Source organism: Leuciscus leuciscus, assembly GCF_965113295.1.
Source record: "Leuciscus leuciscus genome assembly, chromosome: 9".
Lineage (NCBI taxonomy): Eukaryota > Metazoa > Chordata > Actinopteri > Cypriniformes > Leuciscidae > Leuciscus > Leuciscus leuciscus.
The window spans coordinates 10757491-10776163 of record NC_138733.1 but is presented as its reverse complement, the minus strand read 5'-3'; the positions used below and the strand labels follow the sequence as shown (position 1 = coordinate 10776163).

The window sequence follows — 18673 nt, the reverse complement described above, 5'->3', positions numbered from 1 at the left end:
AGAAGTGCAAAGCTATAATCTGAACTAAGTTCTTTTGTGTGAATAGCACCATGAACATGACGACTTCAGATATATAAATGGCAGCACATAATTAACAATATGAATTTCCTGTCATATTCTAAAATGTGTACATAATCTCTTCTTCTTGACTGAACTGTAAATGAAGAGTTCAGATGCAAAAGCCTCTAAATGCCATCTGAAATTTTCTTATAGAATGATCATTTTTATCAAGCTCGTATATTTAAATTCAATAATTTCACTTAAATGGCAATGAAGATTACCTATTAATTGTCATTTAAGTGAAATTACTGAACTTAAATACACAAGCTTGATAAAAATGATCATTCTATAAGAAAATTTCAGATGGCATATAGAGGCTTTTGCATCTGAACTCTTCAAATGTTTAGATATATAGCTTTATAAAGCAGATTTTTATATATATAAACATTGTCCTTAGGTCAGGAAGAACAGAAGGCTCACATAATGAAGAAATATAAATCTGTATCATGTACTAAGTGCTTTTGTAAGAACAGCATTGTGAACATGAAAACATCAGATGACAATATAAATGGCAGAATATAATTTACACAATGAATTTCCCGTCTCATTCAACAATGTAGACAAAACACTGATACCATATGTTTGCATAAATATTATCTGTACCTGCAGCCAGATGAAGTGTTTCCGTTATTATTAAAACGTAGTGGTGGATCCATAGACTGATCACTCTTCATAGACACACAGCTGGGCTCTGGAGATTCTGTTCTCCTATGTTGGACTGAACTGTAATAGTTAAAAAACTGCTTTATGAATGAATGTGAATGAATATTGGCATATCTTTACTTATATTGAGTACCTGAGACCCAAACTTGTGACACTAATGTGATATTTTACTGGAGCATCAGTACATTTCGAGTCTTTTAAGAGTAGCCTACCTGATTCCTGAACAAAAATCTCCATTACTGGATGTCTGTGTGTCATCCATATTGAAGCTGCATAGGTGGATCAGATGAGTCTTATCTTACATCCATCCACATCATTTTTCACAGTTTATTGAGTTGAGCAGAGTTTTGTCTAATCGTTGAGAAGTGCATGTAACCAACTGTAAAACCAAACAAACAACTGTAAATGTAAAATACTAAATAAACTTCTATTTAAAATATTTTGACAATTGCCCCAGGGGGCATCTTACCCCATGTTACCCCACAGTTCATATTCTTCATATTTTATAACCCACACTACACAGATATGTGATTAAGTATGCTAATAAACAGCATTAACTTACTCAAAGATAAAATGGACAATGACTAACTTTCCTTTGTACATTATGATCCGTAACTGGTGATACTGCCATAAATGGGCCTCACTACAAGATAAACGTCTTTCTACGGTGTAGGTACCATTTACATAGCATACTACAAACAAACTTATCGCATGCTGTTAAGCCTATAAAGCGATAATCTTTAATACTCACTCTCTTTGCTATTTTGACAACGTGAAGCAGTTCTTTTATGCACAAAATGGTCCCTGACAAAAACGAACTTTCACTTTCTTTGAGGCGACGGCGGGCAAAAACTTTTAAATGGTTTAAAATAATTAAAATATTAAAAGGTATTTAATGGAATGAATAAATAAAAATTGTAAAATACATTCTAGGTCTAAGTAATCAATTAAAAATATTTGCAAATATTGTTTTTATTTTATATGTGCACATACTCTCTTATTCATTCGTGTGTCGAATATGTCTAAAATACAACGTTTCTTGCCAAGTCGTTTGCATCATAGGCTATAACGGTTGATGAAGATGTTTTATCGTAAAATAGTTATAGCTGTTAGCTACTTATTTTTCTTTCCACGAACTTGTTGTGAGTGACAGAAAAACATTAAGTCCCGCCTTCCTTGATTTGATTGGCTAGCTCGATCATTTTGACATTGACGAGCGCATTTAGACCACTGAGGCAGAGCAGCCTGAAAATTTAATTATCCTAAAAATGTAACTTTTAAAACTTCTTGTCATCCTAACAACAAACAGCTTTACTCATTCTGCACTAAAATGATAACTCCTAAACTCCCCAAACTCAGGCTATGACCGCAGAATTAAACCATTGCAGCTTCAAAGGAGTGCAGTAACAATCCTGACGATCATTAATTTATTGAGAAGGACCTGGCGTGAAGGACCTGGCTGCAGCCTGCAGATCGGGGCGTGGCTGCACGTGTTGCCCAGCCCCATACCTACTCTGATTGGCTCCATTGTCTTTCACAGGTATACATGAAAAAAAAATTTGTTCGTAGTTGGTGTGGGAAGGAGAATGTCATTTATAAAACTGGAAAAGCTGTGCAGTTTCAAAACAGCCTTACTTATAATGCACAGAAGGGAAAAAAACATCAGCATGTAACTCGCAATATCCCTGAAATTATTGTTTTGGTAAATTACTAACGCACAAACGGCTTGCAGAACATTAATAAAAATAAAAAAAATTGAAATTTTTGGGTCCGAGGGTCTTCAGGTAGATGAATGAATGCCTGTGAAAGCTTTTTGGATTGAGGCATCCTTCACACTAACCCATCTTTTTCATATTTGTCAGAAAACCAGGTTTTGTGTGCCTTCATTTAAAGGACATGGCACAGCTGTGTGACCCACACTTTCAATCTCATTTCCTTAACTGACTCTGGTTATCTTTTGGAGAAGTCTTAACACAGTTTCACATACTATCCTGTCAATGATAACTCATTGTCTTCAATATAATTTTGAAAAATATAACTGTTTGTGTAACGGATGTGGAAGGACACACTCACAAATGGGGTTCAGCTCGAATTTATCTTTTTTTGGAAACAACAAGAAAGACAATTTACATTGGCTGATGACAGACTGCAGACATTCATATGGACTAGAAAGATAGAAATGACACATTCACTCAACTCATAATACAAATAATCGTTAGATAGTTAAGACAGACGCAATCGTCACGAGAAATGAATCCGTGCTCGCACGTGTGACGCACATGGAAATTCAATACATCTTATAATACTCTCAACAACCGTGTTAAAGTGCTAAATGCATTATCTATATGTTCACATATATGTATGAAATATATTGCGTCAAAAAGATTCACTTGAAACGTATAATTTTCACAATTAATTTGTTAATGCGTCAGAGCATGAAAAACCATACATACCCACAGCATCGACACTTGAATCTGCTGCGGTACGGCAAGAGAAGAGCGACAAAATTCAATATCTGCAGTACCATTAATAGCCACAGGAGGGGAGCCTTCTAACACCAATAAATACAACCAAATACCTTATTTTATGAAATTCACACAATACTCTTTAAATTAAATGTTCTTTTTAACCCTGTTACATCCACCCCCACTGAATTACATAAAATATATGCATGACCAGGGGAATATCAACAACGGAACACTTTTCCTTCAGTTCACAATAATAAACTTCACAATACGAAAGAAACTCCTATAGGAGGACAGTCAAAAACCAATTATCCCTTAAGGACGAAGTGATGAGAGAGTAGCGCTAAGCTCTCTCACCAGCTACTGACAGCAGAACATCTACATACATTCCGCAATATCCTTCAATACTCTATTCACCATTACAATACCAAAAAAAAAAAAAAAAAAAATTTAGAGATACACCAGGTGTACTCCAAGATGTGAAGGCAACCCATTTCTTTAGGTATGTGCTTAATCTGAACTACTGCTTTTAGACTATAAAACAGCCTTAACACTATTTTAGACAATATGCCAACAGGCACGAAAACAAAAGTCTTGTTCTAAGCAGAGAAAGCCCTAAACAATGACTTGCAAACAGCTTGAACATTGTGTTTTGTATCCTGAACCACAGCCTGTGTAGACATCACATGTATTAATCTTTCAACAGGTCTAACGACTCGACCAAAACGTGTCCTAACCTGTGTGACTGAGCTAGAACTTTGCGGTACATTCTCAGGGTCAGCTACATGTGTGTTGGTAGGAGTTTGAGAGGGTGGCTGGGCAGACAGGACTGTCTCAGAATCGGATTCATGTGAATCTGAACCGCCTCTTGTGTCTCCATCAGAAACAGATGTTCTTACATCTCTTGACATGTCAGATATATGGCTTTTTGGTGCCGAAAGGAAGGCCTCAGCTACAGGATCTACCAGAACTCCACTTGGGGTTTGATCAGACTCATGATGTGATCCCTCAGGCAGCTCCGAAACCCAACTTATCGTTCTGTTTCTGGTATCAGATTCCTGAACTGACATAGAATCATCCTCACAATTAACGTCAGCATCATCACATGAGGCTATCACCTTGCCTCTCGTCATCACAGAGTCATCCATTGTAACACTGCTGTAGCTATCCTCTGTGTGCTCAGATACTACCGCATCTCCTCCTAAAGACTCATCCTCCACTGCACACAATGACAGGACTGAAGACGACCTCTGGGAAGAAAGTTGATCAGACTGAGGGTGCTCAACGTTCACTGGTAAGAAATTCACCAACATCAACAGGTTGCGATGAACCACTTTTTCCTGACCTGTGGCTGGATTACGGATCCTGTAAGTATGAGTGTCTGGTTTACGATCCACAACAGTGTAAACTGTTGACTCCCACCTGTCAGCGACTTTCTTCTTACCCCTTTCGGTTTTATTCGCTAAGAGCACCTGGTCACCTGTTTCGATAAGTAGTCCTTTTACCCTTCGGTTGTACAACTCTGCATGTCTTTTCTGTTCCTTCATTGCATGTTCTTGAGCAATCTGTAACGCTTCTTTCAGATCTTTGACCAGAGTGGATACGAACTTTTCACAGCAGGTCACATCTGGATCATTCAAGACAGATCGAAACAGAATGTCAATGGGCAGACGGGGTACACGCCCGAACATCAAATAAAAAGGAGCATAACCTGTCGTCTCATGGATTGTGCAATTATACAGAAATGTCAGTGTCTGCAACCGTCTCGGCCAATCTCTCTTCACATCTGGTGACAAAGCCCGAATCATATTTCCAAGGGTTCTATTAAAGCGCTCCACACTTCCATTACCCATTGGGTGATACGGTGTTGTGCGCGACTTGTTCACTCCAGAGACCCTTAGAAGCTCTCGGATCAATTTACTTTCAAAACTCGGACCTTGGTCGCTATGGATGCGTTCTGGCAGGCCGTAGATGCAAAAATACCTGTCCCATATTATCCTGGCAACCTGTTTGGCAGATTGATCTCTACACACAAAGGCTTGTGCTAGCCTCGTAAAGTGATCGGTTATCACCAAAACGTCAACAGACTTGTTAGTAGAGTCCTCAGCTGACCAGAAGTCTATGCAGACAAGCTCTAACGGTCTACTTGTTGAAATGTTCTCCAGGGGTGCTCTACCAGAAGGATCAATCGTTTTGCTCACAGTGCAGCGATGACACAGGCGCACATAGTCCCTCGCATTTCGCTCCATGTTCAGCCAAAAGAAGCGCTGCCTTGCAAGGCTAATACTCCGCGACTGACCTTGGTGACCACAGTCGTCATGGATTCCTTTCAAGATCACACTCACTAAAGACTCTGGGACCACAAACTGAAAGCGTTTTTTCCTTGATTGTTGGTCACAGGACACTCTGTACAAGATACCACTTCTGACAACAAATTTCTCCCAGTGCTTCAGGTATCGAAGAACACTCATTGATTCCTTTGACCTCTCTCTTCTTGAAGGCCTACGCTGACGCTCAACATAATACAAGACTCTTGACAAAATTTTGTCTGTGAGCTGTTTTTCACGCAGTTCCTGTTCTGAATATGTTGGCAACGTGTCCTGCCCTTCTGACATCAACTGAGGTAAGTGATCAATGACAGACATTGCTCGTGCTCTGGCTCCGATGTTCCACTCAACATGTGAGTTCAATATAGCAGAGACGTCTGCATTCGAGACAGTTAGAAGGTCTTTGGTCTGCTTTTTGTCTGGTCTGCATGACTGGCCTAGATTAATGACACTCAGCCTCCTATCTGAATCACAGGAACGTCTGAACGCACCCTGCACAGACTCTGTAGACATCCCTCTGGAACCAGCCAGTAGTGCTCCATATGGCTCTTTGAGCAGTCTCTGCGTAACATCAGTTTTGACAAATGGAACCCTGCTCAGGGCATCAGCGACTATGTTCTGGGGACCAGGCACATACTTTATGTCGAAGTTGTAGCTAGCCAACTTAGCCACCCAGCGTTGTTCGCAGCAATCAAGTTTGGGTTTTGTAAGTATATGAGCCAAAGGATTATTGTCAGTCAAGACAGTGAATTCATGTCCTTTGAGCCAATGACTGAATTTATCACATATTGACCATTTTAAGGCCAAAAACTCCAAACGATGTGCTGGATAATTTTGCTGCGACCGAGAAAGGGACTTACTGGCGAAGGCTACAGGCCTGGCTTTTGTCTCCCCCTCTGTGACCTGAGAGAGCACAGCTCCAATACCGTCTAAGGAGGCATCCGTTGCCAGTATGAAAGGGCGATCAAAATCTGGATGGGCAAGGACAACGCTCTCAACCAATGATGTTTTCAGCCGCTCAACTGCCTGGTCCTGTGCTTGTGTCCAGTCACTAGATTTCAGCTTCCTATTCTGACGAGCATGACCCAGCTTCCTCAAATTCCTCGCTGTCGTCTTTTGACCCTTCAGAAGATTAAAAAGTGGCTTGGCTACGGCAGAATAGTTTGGAACAAAGTGCTGGTAGTAATTCACCATTCCCAAGAATGATCTTATCTTCTTCTGAGAAGGAGTTGTTCCATCAAGCTCCATCAAATCTAAACTGTTTATCTTAGAGATGCTTTCAACTTTACTTGGGTCCGTAGAAACACCCGTCTGATCAATCATATGCCCAAGGAACTTCACTGATTTTCTCATTAGGTGACACTTCTTTGGAGCCAGCTTAAGATTGTGTGTGCGAAGCCTGCCAAACACCATTTCCAAGCGATCAATAGCGGTTTTCTCGTCTGGGCCGAAGACAATCAGATCGTCCAGATAACACAGGAGACTGAGAAAGTTTTCATCCCCGAATATGTTGGTCATCATACGCATGAAGCTGCCAGGACTGTTGCAGAGACCTTGGGGTAAACGATTGTACTCGAAAAGGCCCATAGGTGTAGTAAAGGCGGTAAACTTGCGGTCCTCCTCATGCAGCGGCATATTATAGAATCCGGACGTCAAATCCATTGTGCTAAAGAGGGCGTTACCGCCAAGTGCTGCCAAACAATCCGCCTGGTGAGGAAGAGGGTGCGCGTCCTTCAGCGTTCTCCTGTTCAGCCAACGGAAGTCAGTGCACACACGCAGGTCTCCATTCTTCTTCCAGACCAAAACGAGAGGAGACGCGTACTCGCTGGTGGATCGCCGAATGATCTCCTTCTCCTCCATTTCAGATAACACCTGTCGCAGTTTTTGATATTGACTGGGTGCTACTCTTCTGAACGGAAGCCTGAACGGTCTGGTGTCTGAGAGGTGTATTCTATGGACAAAACCCCTTGCTTCCCCACAATCCAGATGGTCACGTGAAAAGATGTCTTCGTAACTCAGTATTAGGTTCAGCAACCGTTGCTTGCAGACATCCGAGATATCACACGAGTCAATGTTAAGACTGTCCAGACCAACTGACTTCAGTCGCTCTTTCACAGGTGACGTGTCGGCCACATCAGACAAACTAGTGGGGCAGTTTACCAGAAAAGGATTGACTGCACTGGTGTGATCAAGATCTTCAAGCGCAATGCACGGATAAAGATCTGCAATTTTTGCATTCCGTCTCAATAACACTGGACTGCCTGATGTGTTGATAAGTTTCAAGGGGACCCATCCATCTTGCCACAGAGACGTGATTAGTCTAGCCACCATAACACCTCTGGGAGCTGAGTGAGATGATGTAGGTTCAGTCATGACTGCACTTCCTGGGGACACAACAGCGGATTTGGGCAGCTTCCCCCATACTAAATACTCACGGCCCGGCTCGAGCTGGACAGCTGAATTGCATCTGACTGTTCCTATCTTCCCAGGAATCTCTTCTCCTCTCCAGCGGTCCAATCCAGCAAGCATCGACAAGAAACTTTCACACTCAGGGTCTGCTGAAGTTGGACTAGACAGAGCCTGCCAAAATCCATCGCATAATTTGAAGTATCTGAGAATGTGTTTAATGACATTAGTCCCAATTATCAGCTCATCATGTTGCCCAGGAACCACTAAGGTGGGTACTGCCATCTTTATACCATACACTTCCATGGTAACATTGAATGATGATTTAGGTTTCACACGCAGCCCTCCGCATCCTACAAGGGTGACATCAGTTTTGAACTCACTGGATTCATCCACTGCACCAGCTGATCTCAGTTTCATCTCAGCAGACTCATTTATAGTGCAGGCCATCGAACCACTGTCCAACATTGCATGTAATGTCACCATGTCTCCAATCTTCACTGGCGTATAAAATAGGCTGTCACGTCCGCCTACAATGTGCGTGTTCTGATAAATGACTTCTGAATGATCAAGACTTCCTTTGGCTAAAATGTATGTATTCTCAGACTCACAATCATCAATGGCTTGGGAGTTACAATGAGGACCCGCACTGCCTCCCTCCGAATACGGGTCTGCTAGTTTCCCTCAAGTTGTGTCTGGGCAGAGGAGTGTTTAGGACAGTCCTTCTTTGTGTGCCCAGGGGAAAAGCATGTAAAACACAGTTTGTCCGTCATGCAGTGTGTCACCGTGGTGTGTTTGCTGTCATTACAGACTCGACAGGCACTTCTGACAAAACTGCGCTGCTGTCTAGAGCCATGCCTTGGGTTGGAAACATCACGAAATTGCACCCTGCCCATGAGCTGCTCCATCATCTCCATCATTCGAGTGAGCAACTGACTCTCAGCCTGCTGTGTGTGTTGAGACATCGCTGGGGCCGGAGTTGAGCAGGAGGAGGGCTGATGCTGTGCCAGATTGGGTGCTGGTGTAGGCTCAGGCTGGCGACGTGCCTGACTATCAGGCATAGAACTGAATGATTGGACCGGAACAGAAGGCGACTCCGTCTTGGGGCAATCGTACATATGTTCACTGTTGAACACTGCAGTTGTGTGGCTCCGTAGATTCGCTGTACTATTTCCCCGGCTTCTAAATTCCCTCTGGTGATCATCAATCCTGCTCTGTATTTCTTTTGCACTCCATTCTTGAACAGGCTTGCATCTGAACATACTCGCCAAACTGGGGTCAGGACAGAATTTAACAAACATCCGTGTTACCTCCTCTCCTATGTTGTCGAAACGTTTGCCTTGTCTTCGCAGTCCCTCATCTGCCAGATCAGCCGCTTTGTTAATTCGAATCCAGTAGTCCACAGGATTCTCTTTGGCTCTGGGGAGAGTGGCATAAAAATCTGCAAGTGGCAAGCAAGAGGTAGATTCACTGAAGTACTGCATAAGAATGCCATAAATTAACCCAGGTTCCTGCTTGACGTTAAGCATGTCATCACTGCGAAGGCTGACTTTGACAACATCTCTTGCCTTTCCAGCTAATCTACTCATTATCTCTTCGGCTTGCTCATGAACAGGGCACTTTTGCTTTCTTAAGTAAGCTTTTGTCCTGTCCACCCACTCCTCAATGCCATACTTATCAGAGCCATCGCCCCTAAATGAGTCATGTTCAGACTTCATGTGCACTGTAACTTGTGGTGCCATCATTTGTGTATGTGTACACTGTTCAGTACGTGTTGGTGCCTGAGTGTAACTGAGTGAATTGGTTTGGCAATCAGCATTTGCATTAACTAAGCCAGCAGACACTAGTTTTGCAACTATCGACTCGCCAATTTGCGAACCTAACTGGCCTACCATGTCTGTGAGGTGGTCAAAAGCAACTCTATCAACACCAGGTGTCGAGGTGTATGGACCCTCACCAGGAATCCGACCAACAGGAGTACCACCCGGGAACTGACTCAACCCAATACCCCTACCGTTGTCATCATATAACTGTGGTCGTCCAACCCCCCGACTAACGTCTTCACGGAAATGACCACCTTCGGCGCTACTCAGTAACCATGTACCCCTTCCTCTAGGGAAACCCATGTTACCATAACATGATGCATCCAGATCACCATCATATTCAGGTTTCTCAGCCATAATGAAATCAAAAGTTGTGCATGAAAAAAATAAATAAATAAAATAAAACAAGAAAAATATCAACGAGATTGATTATGAGAAAGCTCACTACTTGAAATGATATCCTGATCGCGATGACAGTCAAATCAGAACTACATTCCATATGTCCATGCGTTGTGTATGTAATAAACTAATGTACAGTCCCAATGACAATGTGTGAGTATGTGTATACTGTCCGCATCCAAAGCATTGAAGACTTGACCCCTCTGACGAACTCGACCTGCTCACAGCAATGAAGACTTGAACCACCGATGAACTCGATCTGCACACAGCAATCACGGTCGATCTGCATCAAGCTGATCAAGGGATCCACGGAGTCACGGCACCAGTGTAACGGATGTGGAAGGACACACTCACAAATGGGGTTCAGCTCGAATTTATCTTTTTTTGGAAACAACAAGAAAGACAATTTACATTGGCTGATGACAGACTGCAGACATTCATATGGACTAGAAAGATAGAAATGACACATTCACTCAACTCATAATACAAATAATCGTTAGATAGTTAAGACAGACGCAATCGTCACGAGAAATGAATCCGTGCTCGCACGTGTGACGCACATGGAAATTCAATACATCTTATAATACTCTCAACAACCGTGTTAAAGTGCTAAATGCATTATCTATATGTTCACATATATGTATGAAATATATTGCGTCAAAAAGATTCACTTGAAACGTATAATTTTCACAATTAATTTGTTAATGCGTCAGAGCATGAAAAACCATACATACCCACAGCATCGACACTTGAATCTGCTGCGGTACGGCAAGAGAAGAGCGACAAAATTCAATATCTGCAGTACCATTAATAGCCACAGGAGGGGAGCCTTCTAACACCAATAAATACAACCAAATACCTTATTTTATGAAATTCACACAATACTCTTTAAATTAAATGTTCTTTTTAACCCTGTTACATCTGTATGTTAGTAGATCAGTCAGATTGTGTTTAAACAGATTGTGTCTGACTTCCAGAAAATCCAGATATTGTCAAAGGATTCACAAAACTCAGGGTGTCAATTACATTTTAGCTTACAAATGAATATGGTTAAGCCAGAGGTACATTTTGATTTATGATACATGTCATGAGTGTATAATTTTAACAGTGGTGTATTAATTGTTACTTTAAAAGTGCTATAAGCTTTGTCACCCGTTTTTTAGGCCGAATTTTATTTTTTTGAACTCACTGTAAAAAAAAAAAAAAAACGCGGTCTCTGTAGACAGCCCAGGCTCCACAAACGGCAACAAAAACAAACTGGACCAGCCTGGACCACGAAACATAACAAACAGTGTTCCAGCCAATAACCTACAAGAATTATTTGGGGGTGGGGGTTGGGGGGTTAGTGCGCGTGCTCATTAAGGGGGGTGTGGGGAGTGGAAGAGAGAGAAGCATGAAGAGGGAAGTTAGCTAGAGGAGAGATGTCCTAGACCTAGACAACGACAACGACTAACGTTAAAATTTTATATTATTGAGAATTTTTATATGGCCGTCACACGACCAAAGAGACGACGTTCCTATGAACAAATAACAAAAAATAGGAAAAGGAGAGGGAACGCGCAAAGTCCCGAATTTACATCGGAAAAGCCTTCGAAAGGTGTCAAGAACTCCGCCGGCAGAAGGGCTTCCAATCCGACATTCAGGTGGCTCTGTTTTTGCTGGACAGGGGGGTAAATCCAGTCTGGCGTTCATGACTGTTTCAGGAAGCACGAAAGGGAGGGGAAGGGGACAGGATGAGGAGGAGGGAGAGTCGAGCTAGCATCCGTTTAATACTTGGAACGTCAACAAGAAGTGACGTCACCCAACAATCGCTTAGAGCACCTTTAAGGTGCATTCACGCCATGTCATAATTACCTTAGCGCTGTAAAAAGCCTAAACATGCTTTTTGAACTTGTAGTAATTACAATGTTTAATCTAATAATTTTCTGAGAGCTATGACTTGTACCACGTGGCTGCTGTACCACCTGGCCACTGCATATACGGTGTGTTCGACTTGAAGTGGCGGTGTTTAGATCGGTCGGTGTATGACATCAAAGTACAGCGAGAACGATTCGAAAGCACACGCAGCTTTATTTACGTTAACGTCATGGTGTGAACACAACAATAAGATCTGGAATGACCCACTAGCAGTTAGTCAAGGGGCAATCAGTCTTACTTTTTGGTATCAAAATAGGCCAATCTACGTTTTTTTTATGAACAATCTTTAAGAAAAAAAAATTGATGACTAACTTGTAAGACTAGTCTTGCAACCGGCCCCAAAATGGGAAGTAAGAAATTTCCGATAGCACATGAAGGCAGCATAAAACCCATTCATTCATAAAAAATAAATAAAAAACTTTTAATTTTATTCAAATGTGTTTGTTATTTGTTAGATGTATCAGTTTGTGTAAGTGCATATTCTTTTGTCGATTGAAAGTCTAGATTTGGGACAACGTAACACCTATAAAAAAAAAAGGATTTTAAAGGTAGTAGAAAATAACTGAAGGCATGGTGATGTAAAGACAGTTTTAATGTGACCATACGCCAAAGATGTTTGAAAGACATTTGACAGAGTGCCTATGTGGCCCTCTGCTGGTGAAGAACATCTAACACACTATAATGTCTGTTCTGTATTTTTTTTTACTATTCATTTACCCATAGGTGGATGTTTTTCAATTCTTACTCTATGAACTAATGAACACTTTACCAACAATGACCAGTGTATCACAGGCATTCTGTAATGCTTGACTTTTTTTCTGGAGGTTTGAATCTCAAATTATGCATTGTCATTTTCATTCAGAACACAAAAGAAACATTCACCATCAGCTGATCATAGATAACACTGCTATCTAAAAGCTTAACAATATTAAAATGACACATGCCGAATGAGACATAATTTCTGATACACAAAATTAGATCTAATTTGGAAACAACTAAGCAAACATTGTATTTACTTTAAATTTGCTTAATACAAGTTTATAATAAGACAATTCTCTCGGTTTAACACCTTCACATAGTTCATATACAGACATTTACATATTTAAAACAAATTGCAAATTTGCATGTTTGAAATGAAAATGTTTTTTTTTTTATTATTTTTTTTTTATTACGGAGTATGCCCAGATTATAAAAAATAGGGCTGCAAACGGTACACAAAATTCACACTTTGGAATACCTCAGTTTTGTAGTAACCGTTCAATATGATTTTGGTACAGCAAGAATTTAATCTTGCTGTACCAAATCTAGAATATTTGTATATTTGGACTAATTTAAATTTTTCAGTTAAACCAGATTTTTTCCAGACAAATTGTTGGCTTCATTTTGTCCTGGAGATTTGGATATGTATTTGTACTATATTGCACTTATCGTTGCAGCCCTAGCTTATAGCGTGGGTCTTTCTTTAGATCAGAAAGCAACTGCAATCCTAGTTTATTCCCAGTCAGATCCAGTTCTCTCAGGTGTGAGGGCTTTGATCTCAGAACTGAAGCCAGAGCAGCACAACCTTCATCTGTGACGCCACAATAACTCAACCTGTAGAGAACAATGACACACTCTTAAATCTCTTACTCCAGGACATGCAGATCAGAAGAGCAGAAACTAACTTTTCAAAGAATGACCACAAATGTAGCATATATCACAATAGCCCCTTTCACTAGTCTTCACTGGTAAATTACTTTTAAGAAATCATGTGTGGACAGGACCTTTTAAAAAATCTGTAAATCTGTTCTGGCAATTTACCAGTATGAGAAGTTGAAACATTACCAGTACATTACCTGTATGATGCTGTGTGTGAGCAAAGAATGAAGATTACCGGTATGAGCACGTACGATGTCTGAACCACTGATCAATATAAATGAAATCTTTCACGGTGCAGTTTTGGTCAGTTAACCCTTGAAGGGTTAGGCACTCAGGGAAGGGTTAACTGACCGAAACTGTACTGTGAAAAGATTTCACAAATCAGAATAATGAAGTTAAGGACTCAGGGAAGGTTTAACAACATTTACATTTAATCATTTAGCAGATGCTTTTATCCAAAGCGACTTACAAATGAGGAGAGCAATAGAAGCAGTTAAACTAACAATAGGACAACAATATACAAGTGCTGTGACCCTTCCCAGTTTAGTCTAACAGTATTTTTTTTTTTTTTTTTATTGTATAGAGTAGAAGAGAAGAGAAAAGAAAGTGTTAGTATTAATGGATCAAGTGTTGCCGAAAAAGATGCGGCCTCAGCCGTTTGAAAATGGCTACGGACTTAGGTCGGGTTGAGTAAGGCAGGTCATTCCACCGGCAGGGAACAGTCAAGGTGAAGGTCCGTGAAAGTGATTTTGTGCCTCTTTGAGATGGCCCCCTCAAGATGACGTTCACTTGCAGAATGCAAGCTTCTGGATGGCACGTAGGCTAAGTCTGGAGTAATGAGTTTACTCCAGACTCCAGGCAAGCATCAGTGCCTTGAATTTGATGCTAGCAGCAATTGGCAACCAGTGCAATTTTGTGTGGAGAGGAGTGACGTGTGCTCTCTTTGGCTCGTTCAAGACCACTCTTGCTGCAGCATTTTGGATCAGTTGCAGAGGTTTGAGAGTGCAAGCTGGAAGGCCTGCAAAGAGAGCATTACAATAGTCCAGCTTGGATAGAACAAGCACTTGGACAAGGAGTTGTGTAGCATGCTCTGATAGGAAGGCCCTGATCCTCCTAATGTTGTAAGGCAAATCTGTAAGACCGGGCAGTTCTAGCAATGTGGTCTATGAAATTCAATTGATTATCAATCACAACTCCAAGGTTTCTGCTGACCTTGATGGAGTTATGGATGACGAGCCTAGCTGAATGTAGAAGTTGTGGTGTAGTGTTGGGTTGGCCGAGACCACAAGCAGCTCTGTCTTCGCCAGGTTTAGTTGAAGGTGGTGGTCCTTCATCCAGCAAGAAATGTCTGTCAGGCAGGCTGAGATGCGAGCAGCAACCGTCGCATCCTCTGGTTGGAATGAGAAGTAGAGTTGTGTGTCATCAGCTTAGCGGTGATAGGAAAACCTATGTTTCTGAATGACAGATTCTACTGATGAAATGTAGATGGAGAAGAGAAGTGGTCCAAGCACTGAGCCCTGAGGCACCCCAGTAGCTAGATGTTGTGACTTAGACACCTCACCCCTCCACGACACTGAACAGCCTACCTGAGAGGTAAGACTTGAATGGTTGGAGTGCAGTTCCCGAGATGCGCTTCGTCTTTAGGATTGACAGGAGAATCTGGTGGTTAACTTTGTCAAACGCAGCAGACAGATCCAGCAAGATGAGAACTGAGGATTTGGTTACATTTTTATTTCTTTTCTTTTCTTTCTGGATCCTTTAGTTTTCTAATGCAGAAAAGCTAGTAATAATGACAGGATTACTGTAATGCACTACAGTTCTGCAGTTTGCAAAACAAGGTTCGGTTGGTTCAAAATGAACAATACCAAAGACTTAATAAATACAAAGATGGTATACTCACATTACTTATAAATGGGAGAAAACATAAAGGCCCAATATACTCGCAGTAAAGTAATTTGAGGGTGGCACGCAGGTTTTGAAGATTTAAGGATTCCCCTATAAGAGTAAATAGGACTTGGTCTTCGATGCCATAATTAGGCGCCCAGAGGCATTGCAAAAATGTCCATAGAGTGAACAGACTTTCTTTGAAAGGGACTTTGACCATACATATCACTACGATAAGATTACAATCCTCTTCCTTGTCTTTATGTTGGCATACCCATCAGAAGGTTATCTAGCTCCTGCTACAGTAGTTCTAGCTGCATTGAAACAATATGTCATGTGAAAATCACTATACGAATAAAACTGTAGGTGCATCCAAAATTACATACTGTTTGAGTGGGTACAACATTTGAATTTGAACTTTCTTCGTGATCGTTAAAAAAGTATGGTTCTATATAGTATAAATATGGGTGACATGAATGAAATTTGGATGCACTACATCCGCCATGTTGTTACTGTCATTTAATCTACCAGCGTCAATTACGTTGCTTTACAGCCATTCATAAATCCTTTCCCATGGCCTCATGGGATAGTAAAGTTTCCATCAAATGTGCACTTCAGAATTTTGGCAGAAGTTGTAGGTCATCTGGGTACTTTTCATCTACTGTTTTTTTTTTTTTTTGGCATACTATATAGATTAGGGAAGTATTCTAATTCAGACGCAGCATTTGACTGTATCCTCAAATACAAAACAAGGTTACACAGGTCATCAGAGAGATATTACCTCAGTTTCTCCAGTTTACAGTGAGGATCTTCAAGAGTAACACAGAGCAGCTTCCCTGGAACTTTTAGTTCATTCCAAGACAGATCCAGTTCTCTCAGGTGTTCGGGGTTTGATCTCAGAGCTGAAGCCAGGGCAGCACAACCTTCATCTGTGATCGCACAATGCTCCAACCTGCAGAGAACAATGACACAATTTGGATCAGTTTAGTCATATTATTTATGTCCCTGGTTTTATTTTTCATTTACATGCGTAAAAATATAAACACTACTGGTAAAAAGTTTGGAATCATTTATTTTTTCTCTCTCAAGTTTTAAAAGGCTGCATTTATTTGATCAAAGTGAAAACATGGTAAAAACAGTAATATTGTGAAATATTATTACTCTTTAAATTAATTATTCTCTAATTGAATACATGTTCAAATGTAATTTATATCTGTGATGCAAAGCTGAATTATTATTTGTTTGGCCCATTCAAAAGAAAAAGAAACAGTAATCTAGCAACAGCCCTGAGCCAAGATTCTGATTTAATTCTAACATCATTTGATTGTCTTACTTCAGTTTTTGCAGCTTACAGTGAGGATCCTGCAGTCCAGCAGAGAGCAGTGTCACACCAGAATCTCCTAGATGATTCCATGTCAGATCCAGTTCACTCAGGTGTTCAGGGTTTGATCTCAGGGCTGAAGCCAGAGCAGCACAACCTTCATCTGTGACATCACAATATCTCAGTCTGTAGAGAACAATGTCACAATTCAATGCTCTTTGGACTTCAAATGTTTGGAAAATCCTTTCCCATTTTTTTATTTTATTATTATTGACAGCAGAAGAGGAAACAGGCAATAATAGGGAGAAGACACTGTGTTAAATCTTAAATGATACCATGTTAATGATGATTTATACAAAGTATTATTTCACATAATATGTCTCTATTTCCTAAAAACTATATATTGCTTTGTGCACCATATATGGATGTTACTGTATAGCCAATTTAAGGGGGCTTAGCTCATGAATATAAATAAGTTTGTGATTGCTTAAACCAGCGACATGTGCAAAGGTGTCAACCTGCTTGAATGGGACAGATAGCAGCAGCAACTATATTTGCAGCAATTTTCAGTAAATATTAACGCATAATGTTGCTGCTTTGAAACAATCTGTATTGTATAAATCGCTTTAAAAATAAAGGTGGCTTAAAGGTGACTTGCCAACTAATTGCTCTCAACAAAACATTTTATTATATAATACAGTGCCCTCCACAATTATTGAACCCCCTGGTAAATATGATCAAAATTGGCTGTAAAAAATAAATCTGCATCGATTATCCTTGTGATCTTTCATTCAAAAAATGTGCAAAATTCTAACCTTTCATTGAAATAAAAGAATTGAAAGTGGGGGGAAATCACATTATGAAATAAATGTTTTTCTCCAAAACATGTTGGCCACAATTATTGAAACCCCTAGAATTTTTTACGAGTAAAATATCTCTGAAGTATATTCCCATTAATATTTACCTTTTTTAGTACACCAGGGTGACTAGGAACATGAAACTGTCCAGCTATGACTTCGTGTTTCACAGGAGTTTAAATATGAGGAAACACAAAGGCCAAATCCCCTTAATCATCCATCACAATGAGTAAAACCACAGAATACAGTTCTGATGCGTAGCAAAAGATTGTTGAGCATCACAAACTAGAAAGTGGCTGTAAGACAATAGCTAAAGAATTGAAAATCCCCATTTTGACCATCAGGGCAATAATTAAGAAGTTATAACCAACTAAAGATGTTATGAATCTGCCAGGAAAAGGACGTGTGTCTATACTGTCTTAATGCACGGCGAGTATGAAAGTTTGAGTGGCCAAAGACTCTCCAAGGATCACAGATGGAGAATTGCAGAGATTAGTTGAGTCTTAGGGTCAGAAAGCCTAAAAAAAAAATTATCAAACAACCCCTACATCCCCACATGTTGTTTGGGAGGGTTTAAAAAAAAAACCTCCTCGCTCATCCAAAAACTAATTCCAGCAAATTTAATTGTCAGACACGACTGGATCTTCAAACAACACAGGGTTCTGTGGTCAGATGAGACTAAAACAGAGCTTTTTGGCAGCAAACACACTAGATGGGTTTGGTGAACACAAGGATAAAAAGTACCCCATGTGTACAATTTAATATACCATTGGATCTTTAATGTTGTGGGCATATTTTTCTGCTGGAGGTCCTGGACTTCTTGTTCAGATACATGGCATTGTGGATTCTATCAAATATCAACAGATAAAAAATCAAAACCTGACGCCTTCTGCTAGAAATCTTATAATGGGCC

At 40.5% G+C, this 18673-nt stretch overlaps 1 protein-coding gene across 1 annotated transcript in view; it reads right to left on the bottom strand.

The window, feature by feature from the left end:
* The window catches only part of LOC309505879 (uncharacterized protein), a 45505-nt gene that overhangs the window by 16164 nt on the left and 10668 nt on the right, over positions 1-18673 (bottom strand). The window contains exons 11-16 of the mRNA XM_082179340.1: positions 16916-17089; positions 16364-16534; positions 15131-15336; positions 8780-9362; positions 936-992; positions 664-783 (exon numbers count right to left, since the gene is read on the bottom strand). Of these exons, the coding sequence (XP_082035466.1) occupies positions 664-783; positions 936-992; positions 8780-9362; positions 15131-15336; positions 16364-16534; positions 16916-17089 (1311 nt within the window). The remainder of the gene's footprint in view (positions 1-663; positions 784-935; positions 993-8779; positions 9363-15130; positions 15337-16363; positions 16535-16915; positions 17090-18673) is intronic.